General features: G+C 43.8%; 1 protein-coding gene across 1 annotated transcript in view; it reads left to right on the top strand.

The window, feature by feature from the left end:
• Nucleotides 1-403: 403 nt before the first annotated feature.
• Nucleotides 404-19,457, top strand: part of ACOXL (acyl-CoA oxidase like) — a 306,567-nt gene continuing 287,513 nt past the window's right edge. Inside the window, exons 1-2 of the mRNA XM_045808789.2 lie at nt 404-494; nt 11,206-11,289. Of these exons, the coding sequence (XP_045664745.2) occupies nt 420-494; nt 11,206-11,289 (159 nt within the window). The 5' untranslated portion in view covers nt 404-419. The remainder of the gene's footprint in view (nt 495-11,205; nt 11,290-19,457) is intronic.

Genomic DNA, 19,457 nt, shown 5'->3' with positions numbered 1-19,457 from the left:
TTCTCTTGAAGGAAACTCTAGGCGACACTCCTTGTGGCCACTACAGTCCACCCCTCGTATGACACAGATCACTCCCTTCTCTCTCATTTTCCCAAATGCTGTTCTTGAGTCATCTCAGAAACATAAAAATCTTTTGCCCCTGCCAAGGGGATGTTGGAGTTTTGTTTTAAGGTCACCCTGTCAGGAAATCCTTCCTTCTTTCCTTCCATTTTGGCCCCACTGTATTGAACACAGGGTCTGTGTTTCACACACAGTAGGCCTTCTTTGACACGCTGTATCAAACAAGAGATGTAAGAGACGTAACAAAGCTGTCTGTTCTTTCAGATATCTTGGTCCAAAGGCCCCACTCAGAGTCACCAAATCAATGTCTTAACACCATTGTATCTGTTCTTCACAGGTATGATTTAAGTCTGGATGAAATGAGAGCTTTGACATTTCAGAGAGTGAAGTTTATCATGGGTCTACCTCTGTTAAAACGTGCGATTCAGGAACAGGTAATTTTCATTGTTACTTTGCTGTGATGTGTGTATGAGTGAGAGAGACAGAGAGAGAAAGAAAAAGATTTTATTTTTGTTTTGTTTGCTTTTGTGACTTGTGGCAGCACGTTTGTTTTGTCCCAGGGAGAACTGTCATCAGTATGGGGGAATGCCTTCTTCAGCCCCTTTTTTCTGCTCCATTCCCTGATAACCTCATTGATCTTCTTCCCTTGTGGCCCACACATTCAGATCTCCCAGGATCACAGGCTAGGGGATAGGGGAGTCAGCAGAAGTAATGATATATATGTTCACAAAACAAATATAATTTGGGGAATAAAGTTCAAATATCTGAGAAATGTAATGAACTACTTTTATAGGCTTTTAAAGCATTTAGACATGTCTAAAATGTAGGAGTCTTGTTTGTCTAAACACTGCCATTCTAAACTCAGTTAAATTATTTTAGTCAGTTTAGCCTCATTAAAAAGAAAGAAGGAAAGAATATGTGATTAGAGAACTCCTTTGTGACACGAACATTAAAAGCTATATATTTTAGCCAGGTTTAAATCGATTTCCATTTCATTCAGCTTCACGGCTTCCTTAAACCGAACACTTTACGTTAAACACAGTGGAACAGCACAGAATTCCTGGTGAGACCCTAGGAGGGGGGCTTGAACCGGGGATAAGCTTCAGCTTGTAGTTGGCTGGGGAATGGAGCCCGGCCCTCTTCCTGCCCAGCACAGTCTGTGGAAGGGGAGTCCAAGGACTGAGAAGGTGGGGGTCTTCCCCATTCAGGGGATCACTGATCAGAGCCAGTGGGGGGCCTGAGGTCCATGTTTGAGAATAGATCCCTACCCTGTCACCCCCCTTTGGGTGGCTGTCCCGAGGAGGCAAGGACAGACCTCAGCATCTTCTTGTCAAAAGGCAGAGCTCGGTCCCTCCCGTTGAAGTACTGCGGCCACGTCCAAGGTGGCAAGGACACACTTACATGGAGAGGAAGGAAGTGAAACTCCCACATCGTGTAGGGAAGGGTGCTTGCAAAGCCTGAAGACTCATTTCATACCAAGCAGTTTGGCAAAGTGAATTTCAAGCTAGTGAACTGCCTCTCGATGGAACAAGCGTTTAGAACTGTGAATACAACCAATAAATAAAAAATAAAAAATAAAACCCTCAAAAGACCCCAACATTCTTTGGTTTTAGCCACTTTATGAGAGTCTGGCCTCCAGTACATCTGGCATGAGGCTGATTGGAAGGTGAAATCTTGACATGTGCTCAGTCTCCCGGTCTCTTAATCAGTCCAATATGTCCATGGCTTAACTTAGTGTCAATATTCAAGACCCGGATGAGGGTTGATCCTTTACTGAGGTTTACTAATTGCTGAAGGATTAGCCTGCATAATCTTGCTCCTGATGAAGCTGTGGGTCCCTGGATCCAATTATCTTCCTATTTTTGTGGTTCCCTTTGTGGTCTTAGGCAGCCCGGACGACCCCGTCCTGGATGATTTGATATAGTTCCCGCAGCAGCCACAGGATTGGCCCTAGACAATCCCTCCAGGTCATTTCTGTGAGTTACTTCAGCCTATCTGGCGCTTCTCTCTGTGTGAATTCACAAAAGCCAATGAACCTGAAGGAAATTAGACGAGTCGGTCATCAGCGCGGCAGGCTCATCTCTTCGGGTGGATGTCGTGAAGCTCAGCGGCACATCTGTGTTTGAAGGCTCTCAAATTCCACCCTGTAAACAGCTGGAGGAACTGTCCACATCCAGTAATTCTAGAAGAAGTGTTACATGATTCATTCTGCCTCTCAATAAAAATATTGAGTCATGGCTGTACTGCCTGCTCAGAGAGCGTTCCAGGTCTTTCCATCCTTTCCTGGCCCCCATTTCGCGTTGCTGTTAGCTTTTGTGGCTGATCCGATGAACTCCAAGGCAGAACGCTGTGTGTAACGTGTAATGATGATGTTCTCGAGGACAAATGAGGAGTGAGCCTCATTTGTTCCAGGTCTCTATGGACAGTCCACTGGCCAAGAATAAGCCATTAAAATATTTCCACTCTGCGTTTTCCCCTCTGCCATCTGCAATAGATTTGAGATGTTCTAATAATTTCAAAAGGAGAAAACAATATCTGAGTCTGACTACAGAGTATACAGACATGTGCATGCACGCATACACATAGTGTGAACAACATCATTGCACCTCGTGGACTTTTCCTGCACCTGTTTCCAGTGATATCACATTCGTGCCCTTCAGCCAACTGACCTCTTCTTTCCCTGTGGAAATCCTGGGTGGGGGAAGTCACTGACTCCCTGTATTTTCAGAGATGGGGAGACAGAGGACCCAGGTGGGAGATCTACTCTATGGCAGCGCTGAGACTGGAGCCGACAGAGGCTGACCCCCCTGCACCCAAATCACCATAACCAATAATAACAGCTCATACTTGCCGAGTACATATCTTAATTCCAGTCACAGAGCTAAGAACTTTAAATGAATGATCTCATTTAATATCCACAACATCCAGAATGGTATTCCCATTTTACAGATGAGTAAATTGAAGACCAGTAATTGGCCTGAGGTTATGCAACTAGTAAATTGTATATATAACTAGTGGAATACAGATTTAAACCCAGCTGGTCCTGCTTTCTGAGCCGGCTTCACTCTGGTGGTTCTTGCCCCTGGCTGCACATTAGAATTGCCTGGGGAACTTTCCAAACTCCTGCTGTCTGGGCTTTGACTCAGGCCAATCACATCAGCATTTAAATTTCCCAGGTGATCCAGTGTGCATCCTGGCTTGCGTACTGCTCTCCACTGTCCTTCTTTCCCGGTACTCTGTACTGTTTACCCCGAATTGTTCCCATTCAGCATTTGGTCTCCGGCAATCATGGTTCAGGGCTAACTTATAGGAATAAGTCCTTTCCCCAGGAGGAAGGCAGTTGGGATCAGGCTGTTCCTGGCCAACAGGAGTGAGGAGTAGGGGAAGATAGTTGAATAATGAAGCACCCATTCCATGACTGACCCCCACCCCCCTCCCCATCATCTCTCTCACTCTGAGCTCTGCTTGTCCTCATCCCCATGATCCACAGTGGTGCTAGGCATGGCAGCATCATTATTATCTAAACCAGTGGTTCTCAAAGTATGGTCTGAGGACCCCTGGGGGTACCCAAGACCCATTCAGGTACTACCTGAAAGGTAGGTGTCCAAATACGTGTGCGTGACACCAGATTTTCATCATAAACTTCAACCAGAACAACATATGGCAACAAACACAGTGTGGAAGCAGATGTGAGGGTCTAGATGTCTTTAATTAAGCTAGATGCTACAATAATTTGTAAAAATGTAAAACAATGTCATTCTTCTCACTGATTTTTTGGGGGGCTGGAAATTATGGTTATTTTTCATAAGAATTATGTAATTTACATGTAATGGGTATAATATTGTTATTCTTAACATAAAAATTTTTTAAATTCTCAGTTTTAATTACTAGTGTGCATAAACAAAAGCTCTTTGGAATCTTCGATAATTTTTAAGAATGTAAAGGGGTCCAGAGACCATAATATTTGAGAGCCACTGATCTAAGTCATCCACTGTTCTCTCAGGAAGTCCACTCCCAGAGCAGCTTGAAGGGGAATTGGCAGGAGACTTATATTTATATTTATTATACTATGGCTTTCCATGGCTTTCCATTTCTATTATATTTATTATAGTATAATTATTATTTCAATCAGAATTTTAGTCTCAGTTTGGGATGGTTTTCGTTTTTGTATTTAAAGAAATGCCAGGTGGGTGATGATGTCTAAAATGGAATAAGACTCCGAAGTCAGCTCACTGTAGAAGGCATTTGGGAATGGGAAGAATGGTTGCATTCCTAATTAGCCCCTAAAAAAGGAGCAAACTTTCCCGGGAAGTTACATGGAAGCCACGGGTGGGTTGTGGAGAAGGAGCTCAGTAGAGAATATGCTAAGAAGGCAAGGATGCCTCCTCTGCCACTAGCCTTTTTCACCAGCCCATCCCACCCAGGCCTGCTCCGCTGCCCACACAAACCAGTGCCAGCCCTGATGGGTCCTGCAGACCACGACCAAGTACGCCTCCCCCGCCCCCCTCCCAGTACTGGTTCCTGACCTACTTTGAGCTCTTGGCTCTAACACCCTAGCCTTGGCTCTGCCCCTTGGCCCTCTGGCTTCTGTTTGTACTGGAACCCAGGCTTTTCCTAGTGGGCTGTGACAGGCTGCCCCTGGCTCTCAGTCTTGTGTGCTGCCTTTGGCAGGAGTCCCTGTCCCAGCTCCAGCTCTACAGACTTGGACCCTGGCCACTTGGCCAGCTCTCTGGCCAGGCCAGCCCTGGCCACAAGGGATGCCATGGAGGATTTGAGCAGAGATGACAGGACAGAGTGGCCTGTTTACAGAAGTTCCTCTGTGTAGATTGGCAGCTGAACTGAGTTGTCATCTCTGATGGCCACAGGAATTACTTGAAAGAGCCTGCCAGGGAGTGAGTTGAGATCCACACAGGACAGACCCTAGGGTAGCCGGAATCCTGGTGTTCTTTATTTACTGCACTGTAAACAATTTGGCTTAATGAAAACTTCTTACTTTGGCGCTTAGTTATTATTCTTATGGTGAAATATTAGGTTAAAAATAACAATAATTATTACTTGCTATAATTTGCTAAGTCCCTTCTATGTGCCAGGTGAGGCAATTCATTCATTTTACAACCATTTATTGCACACCTACTATGAGCCAGGCATTGTTCAAGAGGCAGTGAACAAAGCACACAAAACATACCTGTTTTTATGGAGCTTATATATTAGTCTTGGAGAAGGCAGACAGTAAAATAATAAACAAGTAAATTTATGGTACATCAGATGGTTGTCGTTGCTGGTAAAAAATCAAACATGGTGAATTGGAAAATGATTGGAAACAGTTAAAAAAATCAAACATGGTGAATTGGAAAAGAAGTAAAACTGTCTCTCTTTAAAGACATGATATTATATGTAGAAAACCCTTTTACATTAAAATTAATGTAAAATAATGCACTTTCCATTAATTTAAAAGTAAGCTCATGCATTAAGCTGCTTGTCAATATGATACACTCATCATTACATGTTGTCAATATTGGTAAATTTTGTGATTACACTAGTAATCAAAAAAATTTCCAAAGCAGTTAGGAATTTGGTAGGAAGCATGAGCTGCCAAGAGAAGAGGCATTAAATTTAAGGCAAAAATTTGGAAAATCCTAAACTGTCAGAATACTACACTGATGTTGTTGTGAAGAGAGAAAAATATCCCTAGACAGAGCCATGGGAATGTCACCTTTCATTGTTCCTGATATTGGGCTTTCCTGGAATGGCCAAGGCCCCTGGGGAGACCAGAAGTACAGTGGCTACATCTAGCCTTTGTTACAGACTTCTCCCAACACTCTGCTCAGGCACCCTACTATGTGGCCCCAGCGGAGGATCAGCAGAGAATAAGGAACCGGAAGAGAGTAAGAAAAGACATGTGTGGAGGCCATGATTAGAAGTTTGGATTTTCTTGCAAAAGTAACTGGAGTCATTGGAGAGTTTTCACAATGGTGGGGGTGGGGGAGGAGAGGGGGAAGCACAGCATGAAGCTTATTTTTAAAATATAGTGCTTTGATCAAAGTTCACAAGTTGATTCCAAAAAACATACATGGAAATGCAAAAAACCTGGAACTGTTAAAGCAGTTCTGAAAAAGGATGCATTTGGGGAACTTTCACTACTTGATTTCAAGACTTACTATAAAGCTACTCAAGATTATGTGGTATTCACAAAAGGACAGACAATAGATGAATGGAACATTATGGAGAGTCCTGAAATAAACCCATACATGTATGATCAATTGATTTTTTAACAATGTTGCAAGGCAATTCAGTGGGAAAAGAAAAGTATTTTCAATGAATGGTTCTGAAGCAAGTAGATAAATATATAGAAAAAAGTTAACCTTGATCCCTATCTCATACTACACTCAAAAATAATTTGAGATGTATTATGTACCTGAACATAAGATCTAAAATTACAAAGTTTGTAGAGGAGCAAAGGAGAATGTCCTTCTGACTCTAGGATGGGCAGAAGTTTCTTATAGAGGACCCCCCAAAATGCTAAACATGTCAAAGAAAAAACTGATAAATTGGTCTTTATCAAAATCAAAAACTGTTTTTCATCAAAAGACATCATTAAGAGAATAAAAGGGCAATCCACAAACTAGGAAAAAGTATCTGCAGTGCATTTATCTGAAACAAATTGTGTCAAGATATGAAGGATTTGTACCCAGAATATATAAAGAATTCCTAGAGCTCAATGATAAAAGGACAAACGACCCAATATAAAAAGTGGGCAAAGGACCTGAACAGGCACTTCATAGAAGTCTATAAATGGCCAATAAGCATAGACAGATGTGCTCAGGATCTTTAGTCATCTGAGAGATGCATATGTAAACCATAATGTGATGACATTACACTCCCTCCAGAATAGCTAAAAATGGAAAAGATGCACAGGACTGACGAGGATGCAGAGAAACCAGAAGTCTCCTGCATTGTTGATCGCAGTGTAAAATGGTATAGCCATCTAAAAAACTGTTTGGTGGTTTCTTACAATATTAAACACAAACCTACCCTTTAACCCAGCAATTACATCCCTGGGAATTTACAAAAGAGAAATGGGGACATATGTCCACAAAAAACTTTTACATGAATGTATATATCAGCTTTACTCATAATAACCCCAACTGGAAAGAACACAAATGTTCCTCAGTAAGAGTTTGGACAAACTGTGGAATATTCATAGACGGAAAACTACTGAGTCATGAGAAAGAACTACTGACACACAAATCAGCACGGATGCCTTATTTGCATGAAAGAAGGCAGACACAAATAGGTACATTCTGTGTGATTCAATTTATGTAAATTAAAGAATAGGCAAAGTTAATGGATGATGATAATATGAGAACAGTGGTTGCCTGTAGGGGTACAGACTCTGAAAAGGGGTTTGAAGGCACTTTCTGGGAGAGATGGGAACATTCTATAATCTTAATTGGCATGGTGGTTACACAGGGAGATAACTGATCAGAACTCATGTACTTAAGCTCTGTGCATTTCACTATACGTAAGTTTTACCTTAATAATAATAAAAAAGATCATAGTGTCTGATCTTTTGGGCAGAGTAGAAGCAGGGAGGCCAGCTGGGAGGCTGTTACTATAGTCCAGGCACAAGATGGTGGTGGGAGATGTATGAAGTGGCTTGACTTGGGATCTCTTTTCAAGGGAGGATTAAGGACTGGTTAGCCCAGTAGGAAAGAGTCTCATTTAGGCTGGCCCCAGATGATTGGGTCCCTGAAGCCCATTTATTTATTTTATTTATATATTTTACTCGCCCCTTCTCTTTCTAAAACAATTCAAGGTTAATTATAACAAAGGACATGTATTCGATAAGACTGAGAAAACATAACCAAAATAGAAAATTGAAACCAGAAGGTAGAAGAAGCAAATATGCCAGTTGGAAACTGGTCATAGAAAACTAAGATCAGGAAACTCTTTCTGTCCAGTACCCTTGGCTGGGACTGCAGATGGGTTATAAAGAGGGTGGTGAGGGTCTTTTAATATCAGAGAAAAGACGGCTCAAGCGGTGCTGAGTCAAGATGATTTTAGTTGAAGAGGAATATATGACTTGTGGAGACTCTCTGGGCTTATAAAACCAAAACGCATATTTCTGTAGAACTTGATTTATAACAGAATATTGCATCACAAAGGTCTGATACATGCAGTGCTCTTTAAAGAAATGGGGGGGGTATTTTAGGGAAAATACCTTCTTTCTGTTTGAGACAATCTATTATGCAGAAATGTAAATAGCATGGGGTGTAATTTAGGATAAAATATAAGCTTGAGCATATTCTCCATACATTTATGGAGTCATTAACATTTAAAATTAATACAAACTAACATTCTGACATGGGAATTGAGTTTGGTTTGAATATATCAAGTCTAAATGAAGGCAGCTATTGATATGTAGAAATACTGCAAACATGTATGTCAAAAAACACATGTTGATTATTTATTGATCATATCAGTACCGACAATTCATTATGTTGTCAGTTGAATGAGAGGGGAAACTTGTCAATATTAGACATTCTTTAATTAAGAACAATTAATGAATTAGAAATGAAGGAATTGAAGAAAAGAGATAATTTGTATGGAGGAGATATTAAAAATATATGCCAGTAAGGCAGTCAATCAAATTAAGCCTAGTCTTAGTTCTGGAACTTTTGCTTGACTTCTTAAAATAGACCAGTCCAAATGAATGCTTAAATCACCACCAGAGGATCAATGGCAAACTCATACTGGCATTGCCCATCAGATCTAATAGCAAAGATCGCTGACTCGTGCAGAGACTGGGGAAGGAAAATAATCATCATAAATAATTCATAATGCACTAAGATGGCTAAGTTTGGGGTTGATTCTTTAGCAAATGTGATTGAATTTATTTCAAACTGGTGGATAAAAATGACCACAGTTGGACAGTATTAATGACAAAGGCATGCTCTTGCATCAACAATATAAATGGAGGGAATGAAATATGAAGAAAACTTTGATCAGTTGGGGATTCTGAGGGATTTACTTATTCCTGATGGTTTAGGTTTGGCCAAAACAGAGCAGGTGGTTTAAGGTAAGAAAGGATTTGTTGTAATGATGTAGGATGGGGTGACACTCAGGAAGATCACTTGGGCACTGGGATGTGTTGATGTCAGGTGTCTCCTGGGGACAAGGCTGGTGGTACAGAAAAGGGGTGCACTGGCAATAAAGTCTGGGCCACCCAGGGTCCTGAGATTTCTATACGCTTCATAATGAGGGGTGGGGGCAAGATGTCCATATGAGGAATCTGAAGATCTTGTTTCTGGCCTTGCTTTTCCACTTACGAGGTGATTCTGGTTGGACAAGTCTTTTGACCTCCTGAGTCTAGACTGTTCTGTTACATGGGGTCTGTACTTCCTTTCTTGCTTAGCCTCTCGTGGAGGGTTGTGAGGATCCACGGGACAGAGGATACATGGGCCCTCTGAAAAAGTCTGCGAATATCCGCTACAGTTTTGTGGGATTTTTTGTTTTTGTTTTTGTGTTTTTTAATTATTTGCTGGTAACTAACTCTCCAGTGCGAGCTGAAGCTGGAGCCATGCAATGGTTCATGTTCAAGCTGGAGTTATTTTAAGAAATAATCAATACAAGATGCATTGGGTTGGAGCCACCATAAGAGTCATAAATCTTGACAGTCTGCTGTTTGATAAAATTAATAATGCTTGAAAGAAACATTGTAAAAACCTACAGGAGGGGAAAACCTAGTGCGTTTTGGGGAAAGAGCTTAATTGTGGAAACTGAGAGTCACTCTAGGAAGGTTGGTTATCATCCTGGTGCCAGTGGGGCAGTTTTCAGGCACAGGTCCACACAGGCTCATGCACACACACACACACACACACGTGTGCACACACCACACGTGTATACACGCGGTACACAAGGGCAACAAACACCAGCTTTGTTGGCTGGGTCTCAGGAGGGACTGGAGAATAAGGGAGACTAGCATTAATTCCAACAGTGGATGATTACCATCTGGGCACTCAGGGGCCCCCCACCTTCTAAGGAAATGCCGCCTGCCTCTGAATTTTAAAAATAAAATAGCCTCAGGGTTTCTGCCCTGTCTCATTTCTCGCTGGTGAAGAGTATACTCACGTAGCTTTGGGGTTTTGGGCTGTTGTGCACAGCAACAGAGACGACGGCAGTGAAGGAGGACAGGGACCTCATGGTGTTAATACATCCAAGCGCTGAGATGGTCTATGGTTAGAAAGGAAAGTGAAGAATATTGCTTTTCCTGTGTCCACAATGTTCCCAAACCTTCCGGATCTTCTGTCTTCCCAGCAAGGTTGTCGCGGGGACTGGAGCCAGGCGTCCCCTGTTGGGAGAATCGGCCACTCCACGTGGAGAGGCCGCAGGCCGGGTGGGCTAGGCAGAACCGTCGTTGCTAGGCACAACCTGCGTTGCTAGGCAGAAGCGTGGAGGGTGTCAGGCTCCTGGGAGCTGCGAGGGACAAACTTGGTTAAGGAAGCACAAGGCCCTAGGGGAGTCAGAAGCCTGCCCTCCGTGGGGATGCGGTCGGCTCTCCTCGTAGGTGGTCGGAGACCGGAAGGCCACGTTAAAAACCTGGATGAAAACATTTATTTCAGTAGGGTCATGGGAGTATTTATGATGTAAAGATTGCTTTTATTGCGGTGAATTTTTATTATAAAAGTAACATACGTTACCCCCCCTTTCTTTATCCCTTTCTTCCCCTACCAATCTTCCTAGTTCTTATGTTCCATAGATGAGAGAAATCATATGGTAATTGTCTTTCTCTGCTTGACTTATTTCACTTAGCATTCAGAAGGGGGAATGAAGCATGAGAGACTATGGACTCTGAGAAACAAACTGAGGGCTTCAGAGGGGAGAGGGGTGGGGGAATGGGATGGACTCACGGTGATGGGTAGTGAGGAGGGCACGTGTTGCATGGTGCACTGGGTGTTATACACAACTAATGAATCATCGAACTTTACATCGGAAACCGGGGATGTACTGTATGGTGACTAACAATATAATAAAAAAACATTAAAAAAAAAGTAACATATGTTAATTATAAAGATGTTAAGTTAAAATGTTAATTAATTTTAAAACCATAAGGAGACCTTGACATTGGCTCTGTCGTGTTTTCAGGCAGAGAAAACAAAGAATTTTGTCAGTCGGAGCCTGGTCATAGGAGAAGTCCTCTCCATAGCGGACATGGCCACAGCAGTAAAGGTGAGAGGCTCTGGGCGCCCCGCCCTTCATGAGCTGATACTTAGTTTGGAAGGGCAAGGAGCACAGTGGAACCACACAGGTATCAGTCTGTCTATTGGAATAGATGCTTGTAAAATGGCACACCTTACAACCCATCTGCCTGACTTCCTCTTTAACCATTATATTCAACCTCGTGCTTGTTTGTTCTTGGCTTTTCTTTTTGTTGTACTGCACTGTCAAACGATTATTTTCATTTGTTTTAATTTTAGAAAAAGTCTCATAATCATTCATGATTTACTTTCTTCACGTAAATATGATCACTAAGATCAACCTGTATTGTGGCATGCCACTGCCTTCGTATTTGTTTTTTTTAAAGCTTTTTATTTTGAAATAATAATGCTCACAGGAAGTTGCAAGAATAGTACATAGAGTTATATGAACTCTTCACCCAGCTTCCCTCTGTGGTGACATCTTATAGAGCCGTAATGCAGTGTGAAAGCAGGAAATCACCACTGCTACAGTGCTGTACAGTACTAGACTACAGACCTTCAGATTTCACTAGCTTTTACATACACCCCAGGTGTGGGTGTGCAGGGAGGGGTGTGTGTAGTTCTATGCAGTTTGGTCCCGTATATGGATTCACGCGACCACCACCATAATCAAGGTCTAGAACTGTTTCATCACCACAAAGAAACTTACAGTGCTACCCATTTGCAGTTGTACCCAGTCCCCATCCCATTCCTGTTCCTTGGCTACCACTAATCTATTCTCTATCTTTGTAGTTTCACCATTTTGAGAATGATATATGGATGGGAGTTCATTCATTTTTCATATTCCTTTGGTGAATATGTGACAACACTTAGGATTTCTTAGACGTCTCCATTTTTGCTGTTTATTGGGGTATAAAATGGCACTGTACCGTGGGCTTGCTTTGCATGTCCCAGCTCGCCAAGGATGATGAACAGAATAGTCCAGCAGGTGTGATGGCCATGGTTCCTCATGGAACCCTAAGTTCCCAGTGGAGGGCCATTTGTGCAGGCCTGCATATGCTCTCCTTTGTCTCCCTGGACACCACCGTGCCTCAAAATAGGTCCCTGCATCCAAACATTCAGTCCTGATGTCCCCAAAGGGGAGAAATAACTAGAACATGAAGAGAGAATGAACAGACAAGAAAGCCAGGTCAGTCATTTTTAAGTCCAAAATGGCAGTTATTATTATTATTTTTGGCCTTGTAGACATTTAGATATGAGCAGGAATTAAAAACAAAGAAAACTGTGAGTTCACTGGTGGTGAAGGCACCCACCATAGGTCCTTTGGGGGGGAGACTGGGTTCCCTGTGATTTCAGCCAGGCAGGGTCTCTTCCCTCCTAGTTGGGCTGGCTGCGGCTTCCAGGCAGAAGAAATTCAGCTGAGATGCAACAAATAGATTCCCCTCTGAGAAATACTAGAGGTCCGTGGTCTAGACTCACGATCCTCAGTTTGTGTTTTTTTCCCCATATCGCTCTCTACCTCCTTCTTTTCAGCAAGCTTGTGGTGGGGTGTGGTCATGCAGAAGTCCCCATCGGGTGTTCCAGCATTCTAGGTGGGGAGCCCTCTCCTTAGCATCTTTAGGGTCTTGCACTGACCCTAACGCCTAGAGTTGTGCAGGGAATGTTTGAATGAATAAGGGAGGGGAAGCCTGTGGTTTAAAGCAGACTTAAGAAGCATTTGAACCACTTGCAGTGTGTGGACATTATTTAGATTCTGGTTCAAACAAATTGTAAAGAAAAACTATGTGTCAGTGGGAGAAATGTAAATGTTGGATATTTGGTGATATTAAAGAATTATTATTATATTTTTAGGTGGGGGTAATGGTTTTAGGGTTATATTTTTAGAAAGAGTCTTTATCTTTTACAGATGTATAGGACATATATAGGGATGGAATGACAAGATGTCTAGGATAAACTTCCAGATTACCTGGGGTGTAGAATGGGAAAGTGGATTGGGGGGAAAAGCAAAATGGACCATGAGCTGGTCATTGTTGAGTTCATTATACTATTGTATTTTGGCTGAAATATTCCAAAATAAAGAGCTTTTGAAAAAGTTCTGCTCCTGAGTATCCTAGAAGAAAATATGAATAGATTTAAAGAAATAGGTCTTGGGGTGTCTGGCTGGTTCAGTTAAGCATTCTACTCTTGAGTTTGGCTTAGGTTGTGAGCTCAGGGTTGTGGGATCAAGGGTTGTGGGACGTCTGCTAGAGATTCTCTCTGCCTTTCCCTTGTTCTCTACCCCCGTCCCGTGCTCTCTTTCTCTCAAACAAATAAATAAATCTTAAAAAAAAAAAAAAAAGAACTAGGTCTTTAAAAATGCTTCTCTGATCATGTCACTCCTCTGCTTAAAACTTCTTCCCCTTATGCTTTAGATAAGCCCTCCTATTTTTGATATGGCTCACAGATCCTTATGTGGTTTGGCCCTACTCACTTCTCCGGATACCTTCTGTCTTACTTTGTCCTCCTCCCTAGGAGACCTGACGTATTGGCCTCCTTTCATTCCTCTCATCCACCTTTGGCCACCCTTGCCATCACCCTAGAATGGGTTTTTTTTTCCCCTCCTTCACCTGCCTGACGCTTGTTCATTCTTCAAGTCCCAGCCCAATGGTCCTCCCTTCAGGGAAGCCTCTCTCAAGCCTGCAATTTAAATCCCATCTACTTGTCTTCTGTCTTTGTACGTTACAGTTGTCTGCCACAGTATGTGCCTACTTTGATCTTCTGAATTTATTCATGTGTCTAATTGCTGTATATCTCGTAGCACCACTAGAGGGCAAACTTCTTGAAGATGATCATCCCCTACGTTCTTGTTACATAGTATCAATACAGGAGAATTGAATACATAGAATCGAAGCAGACCTTACTAGAAAGGTTAAATGTAAAATCACTGTATGACTCAGGAAATCCATTCCTAGGTATATATCCTAAAGTACTGAAAACAGGGAATCAAACAGATACTTGTGTGCCAATGTTCATTGCAGCATTATTCACAATAGCTGAAGGATGGAAACAAAGCAAGTGTCTGTCAACAGATGACTGGATAAACAAAATGTGGTACATACATATGATGGAATATCATTCGACCATCAAAAGGAATGAAGTTCTGGTACATGTTACAACATGGATGAACTTTGAAAACATGACGCTAAGTGAAATAAGCCAGACACAACAAGACAAATACTGTACGATTCCACTTAACATGAAATTTCTTAAATAGGCAAATTCATAGAGACAGAAAGCAGAGTATGGGTTACAAGAGGCTGGAGGAGCAGGAGAACGGGAAGGGGTGGCACGGCACAGAGTTTCCGTTTGGGTGATGAATAAGTTTTGGAGATAGATAGTGGTGATGGCCGCACAACAGTATGCATCTAATTCATACCGTTGAATTGTATATTTAATAATGGCTAAAACACAAACTTTATGTTAAATGCATTGTGATGCAATAAAAAAAAAACTTTAAAAATTTATCACAAGTTATCATGAACCCTGTTTGCTTTCCCACACATCATCCATTGCAGAGGACTTGTTTTTCTTGTGCTTGGATCTCCCAGACGGTTAGAGGAATGTGTAGATGGTGCCCCGAGTCCAGTCCAGAAGGGCCATGTCTGTCTTTCCAATGGGAGGGAGGGAGGTGTGGAGGGAGATGTGGTGTGCTCAGAAGAGTTCCTATGAGCCCTGGGTTGGTCAGGGCATCCCCAGACCTCGCTGCCAGCCCCCGAGCAGCTGGAAGCCTCTGCCTGCTTTCCTTTTACACCTGCATATGAGCTGGCTGTAAGCCTGATGAGGGAGTGTCCGCAGCAGTTCATGTAAGTCATCTGTGCTCCACAGGCCTGGGACCCTTTTCTCTCTCCCTCCACGTCTGTGTTATCCAAAAGCTCTGGGTGTTCCTGAGCATTTTAGACAAACATAGTTGGACTAACACAGCCAAGTGGTGGCAGGGCCAGGGGCTGCTCTGAGAGTGACTCACAGTGAGGTTGGGGTGGCGTGTGGGGTGGGAAAGTGAGAGGTGCCAAGAAAAGACTTCCTTTGCTGAGGGCTTTGAATCCCTGCTTTAGCTTGGGAATCAGCCCAAGGTCTTCTACCAGACACACTGATGCAGTCTGGAAGGACTCTAGGGCCCAAAGAAATGTGACATGCTTCCTTTTCTTCTTCCCCATGACTGTTCCCCTTTTTCTTTATTTGAACCACCCCTACTATCTATCTTAGTTTGCTTGGGGTGCCATGATAAAATATTATAGTTCACGTGGCTTAAATAACAGAAATCAATTTTCTCACATTTCTGGAGGCTGGCAAGATCAAGGTCCAGCTGATTCAATTCCTGGTGAGGACTCTCTTCCTGTAGATGGCTGCCTTCTCACTGTGTCCTCACATTGGGATTGGGTAGAGAGAGACAGAAAGAGACAGCACTCTCTGGTATCACTTATAATGGCACTAATCCAATGGAGCCCATTGAAGGCTCTATTCATGACCTCATTTAAATTTAATTAGTTCCCAAAGACCCCTATCCTAATACCATCACATTGAGGGTTAAGGCTTCAGCGTATGCATTTTGGGGGGAACCCAATGAAGTCCATAGCACTATCCTTTCTGGGGTCACCACTGTCTCAAAAACCACCTGCAGTGCCTCAGTGTGTTCCATTTGCTCTTGGAATGAAAAGAATCTGAATTCACTCGAAGTGTCTTTAGGGGACCCGCTGTTGGACTATGGTGTAGGAAGGGCCTGAAAGAGCCTGGCCTGTCACAGCCATGGCTGGCAGACTTCCTGGCATGCATGACAGTCCTGCCTGTTCCATCGTGGCAGGGAGATGGTCAGAATGATGTGGGTTTACGTCCTGTCTCTAGGACTTCGTAGTCAGAGTTCACACAAGTTCCTTCTACATCTAAGCTCATGATGGGTGACCTTTGTTTTCTCTTCTGTGAAGATGGTGCTGCTGATGCCCATTCATGGGCTGTGTTCAGATTTATATGATTCCTATGAGGAGCTACATGCCATGGCTGGCATGTAGCAGGACCTTGATAAGTGGACGGGATATACCTCCCAAGATGTGGCCCAGAGCCCTTCCTGGAAGTCTTCTAGGTAGTGACTCAGTCAATGGATTGAGGTGAAAACAACCTGTGTTCCAGCTCCAGCCCACTAGCTCTCCCTGCCATGGTAGGATGTCTTTCTTGCTAGTCATCATTTAAGAGGAAGTTAAGAGGCCCCATCCTTGAACCCCTTCAACCTATCCTGACCACAGTTTCCAGCCCCAGGTAGCTCTGACCGTGGCCTCCAGAAGCTACTGCCAGCTATCATTGGGCATGTTGTGTTCATGACCTCATGTACGTGATGCAGCCGTCCTTCTCCTCCTCCAGACAAGTGAGAAAGGAGAGAGGGAGCTTTCCCAAAAAACAACGCAAGATACGCACAGATTTAGAGATTTTATTAGGTGTCCTCTCCTTTGTCTTAGTTCCTTGCCACTGCTTTCTTTGGTCTTTCTCAGAACAAATAGACTTCTCTGGGTCCTGTCTGCTGAAGTGGGCTGGAGGCCAGGGTGCCCACTGGGCAGTGAAGACAGCAGTGGACACAGTGCTCGCTGAGGAGGACATTTTGCCCTGCTCCCTGGTGATAGATTAGTGCCCTTCATTCAGTTTCTGCATCCCTGTCTTGGTGAATCCATCCCCTCCTTCCTGGCTCCTCCTGCAAGCAACCCCCCCACCCCTGGCCCTCACTAAGCAGTTGATGGGCCATCATCCCTCTGGAGGCTTAGGCCAAAAACTCAGGTGTCACCTAGAGTCCTCTCTTGCCTTCTTCTCCCAAATCCAACCCATCAGCTCTGTCTCCAGAAGCTACCTTGAATGCCCCTGCTTCTCACCACTGTGATCTGACCACTGCTCACTGGTTTTACCTCAGTCATTGCTTGGTGGGCACCTCCTTTCTGCTGGCTGGGCTGGGGTCCATGCTTCTCACAGGAGGCACCTGCTGGAAGCTTGTGTCAGGCCAGAGAGTCATCTGCTTGGAACCCTCAGGTGCTCCCCCTGCATCGCCCCCATTGGGTCAGAGTATCTGCCTTTCAGAGAATGTGGCTTTGGCAAAACACTGACCAGCACTTGGGGGAAAATCCTCACATTTTAAGTGACCATCTGGATTGGGGTCACACGGACGCCACCTCTGTTAACTGCTGCAGTTTCTCCACACCTACAGGTTCCATTCACAAGCCCAGTGCTCCTACTAATGACATTTAATGAATGTGGATAAAATATTCTCCCCGCCCCCTTTCTAAAGAGGAGGAAAGGATTTAAAATCTAGAAGAGGAATATATTTGTAAAGAATACATTAGCCATGAGCTAGAGATAAGATTTAGGGGTGGAAAATTCAACCTGTTTTAGTTTTAGAAAAACGACTTTCTTTGACTTGATTTCCAAGATGATTTACGAGGAAAAATCACTACTTGGATTGACTGCATCTTCCTGGGCGGGAATTAGCAATGTGATTTGCAGTGTCATGATGATTCTGAGGACCCTTTATGATTCTCCAAACGAAAGTACTTCATACGTCAGATGTGATTAATGAAATCCGTCTGTCATGATGTCAGAGCTGTTAAAGTTGGTGAAGTGCCTTTCAGACAGTTAGTGTCAGGCCCATCACACATGTGGAGTGCGGGGACTAGTTCTTGCCAGAGGCTGGTGACAGTTCTCGGGCGGGAGCATCTGAAGATTCCAGGCGGGAGCATCTGAAGAGTCCATTCCTGCTATTTCCCTTCCTGCAAGGTCTTACTTGGGGTTACTGTGTCCACTCAAGTTTGTTCAAATGTAACGACCCCAGGAAAAAAGGGTACCTATTGGCTGTTGTAACTGAAGAGTCCAGAGTGAAGCAGGTATGGCTGTGTGGTACCTGGTCTCTCTCATGTCTCTGATTTGTCTCCTTCTCCCCACCTTGACCTCATGTGTTGGTTTCATACACCAGCTCTCATGATGGCAAGAGCAGCCAGCAGCACTAGGCCTCCATGCTTCCAGATTCCACTGCAGTGGAAAAGAGAGGGCTTCTTTTGCCTCCTGGCTCACCCATGTATCCCAGAGGATGCTATGGTTGGACCCACCCAGACCACGGGTTTATGCTGAAGACATCCCCTACAGCCAGGATATTATAGATATTATGCAGATCAGCCAATCCTGGGCCCAAGCTCACCCTAGAGCTGGGGGTGGAGGTCAACATCAGCCACAAACCGCTTGGACTGACTGTGGGAGAGGAGGACTCCCCAGAGGAAAGCCGGGGCTAGGGGCTGGGGCAGAGGAAGTCATGCTAACCTGAAGACACAGCCAGTGTCTATACACTTGAGCTCCTTTGTCTTTGTCATCAGTCCCCTACTCCCTTCAAATGGCCCCGCTCCAGCTACCCTTCCTTCTCATCTTCCTCCTCATCTTTCTCCTCCTCCACTTCCTCCTTGCCAGCAACACTTTTCCAGGGTTTATAAAAGACGAAAGTACTTGGCAGTTGACCATCACTGAATTCTCGCAATCTTATGAAGTGCTATAAGGCATTAGGCAGCTTGGGTTTGGACCCCAGCCCTGCGCACCATCTCAGGGTGCAGCCTTGGGCAGGTCATTCCTCTCTCTGAACCTCAGTGTCCTTGTCTGTCAAGTGGGGGTGCTGATGTGTTTTTCCCAGGGTGGTTGTGAGAATCAGTGGGTTTGTGTGTATGAAGCTCAATGCTTAGAAGGCTGAGTGCTCAGTAAGTGGGAGCACTCATCACTCACTGCATTTGTCAGATGTGGAAACTGAGGATTGCCATTTGTCTAAGGTCCCACAGCCAGTGGGTAGCTGAGCTGGGCTTTGAGCCCAGGCTGTCTCATCCCAGGCTGAGTGCCTGCCCATTGTGCAGGATTGCATTTTCCATCAGCTTTCCTGTTTGCTGACTGTTTCTCATGGTAGGGCTCACCTCTGCAGACTGGGCCAGTGCCTGGGATCAGTGCACAAATACTTTGTTACACATCTTCTACATGCCAGGCACTAAGCTAACCCCTGAGCAGACAAGGCAGAGGGAACATTCGGAAGTGTCATTTGAAAGAAAAACAAAACTGGAGGTATCACAATTTCAGATTTCAAGTTATATTACAAAGTGGTAGTAATTAAAACTGCATGTATTACTGGCATAAAAACAGAGATATAGATCAATGGACTAGACA

This window comes from Ursus americanus, chromosome 7 (genome assembly GCF_024610735.1).
Source record: "Ursus americanus isolate L20-20 chromosome 7, mUrsAme1.1.p, whole genome shotgun sequence".
NCBI lineage: Eukaryota > Metazoa > Chordata > Mammalia > Carnivora > Ursidae > Ursus > Ursus americanus.
Note: the sequence above shows the minus strand (reverse complement) of the source record. Positions and strands in the feature narration are given on the sequence as shown.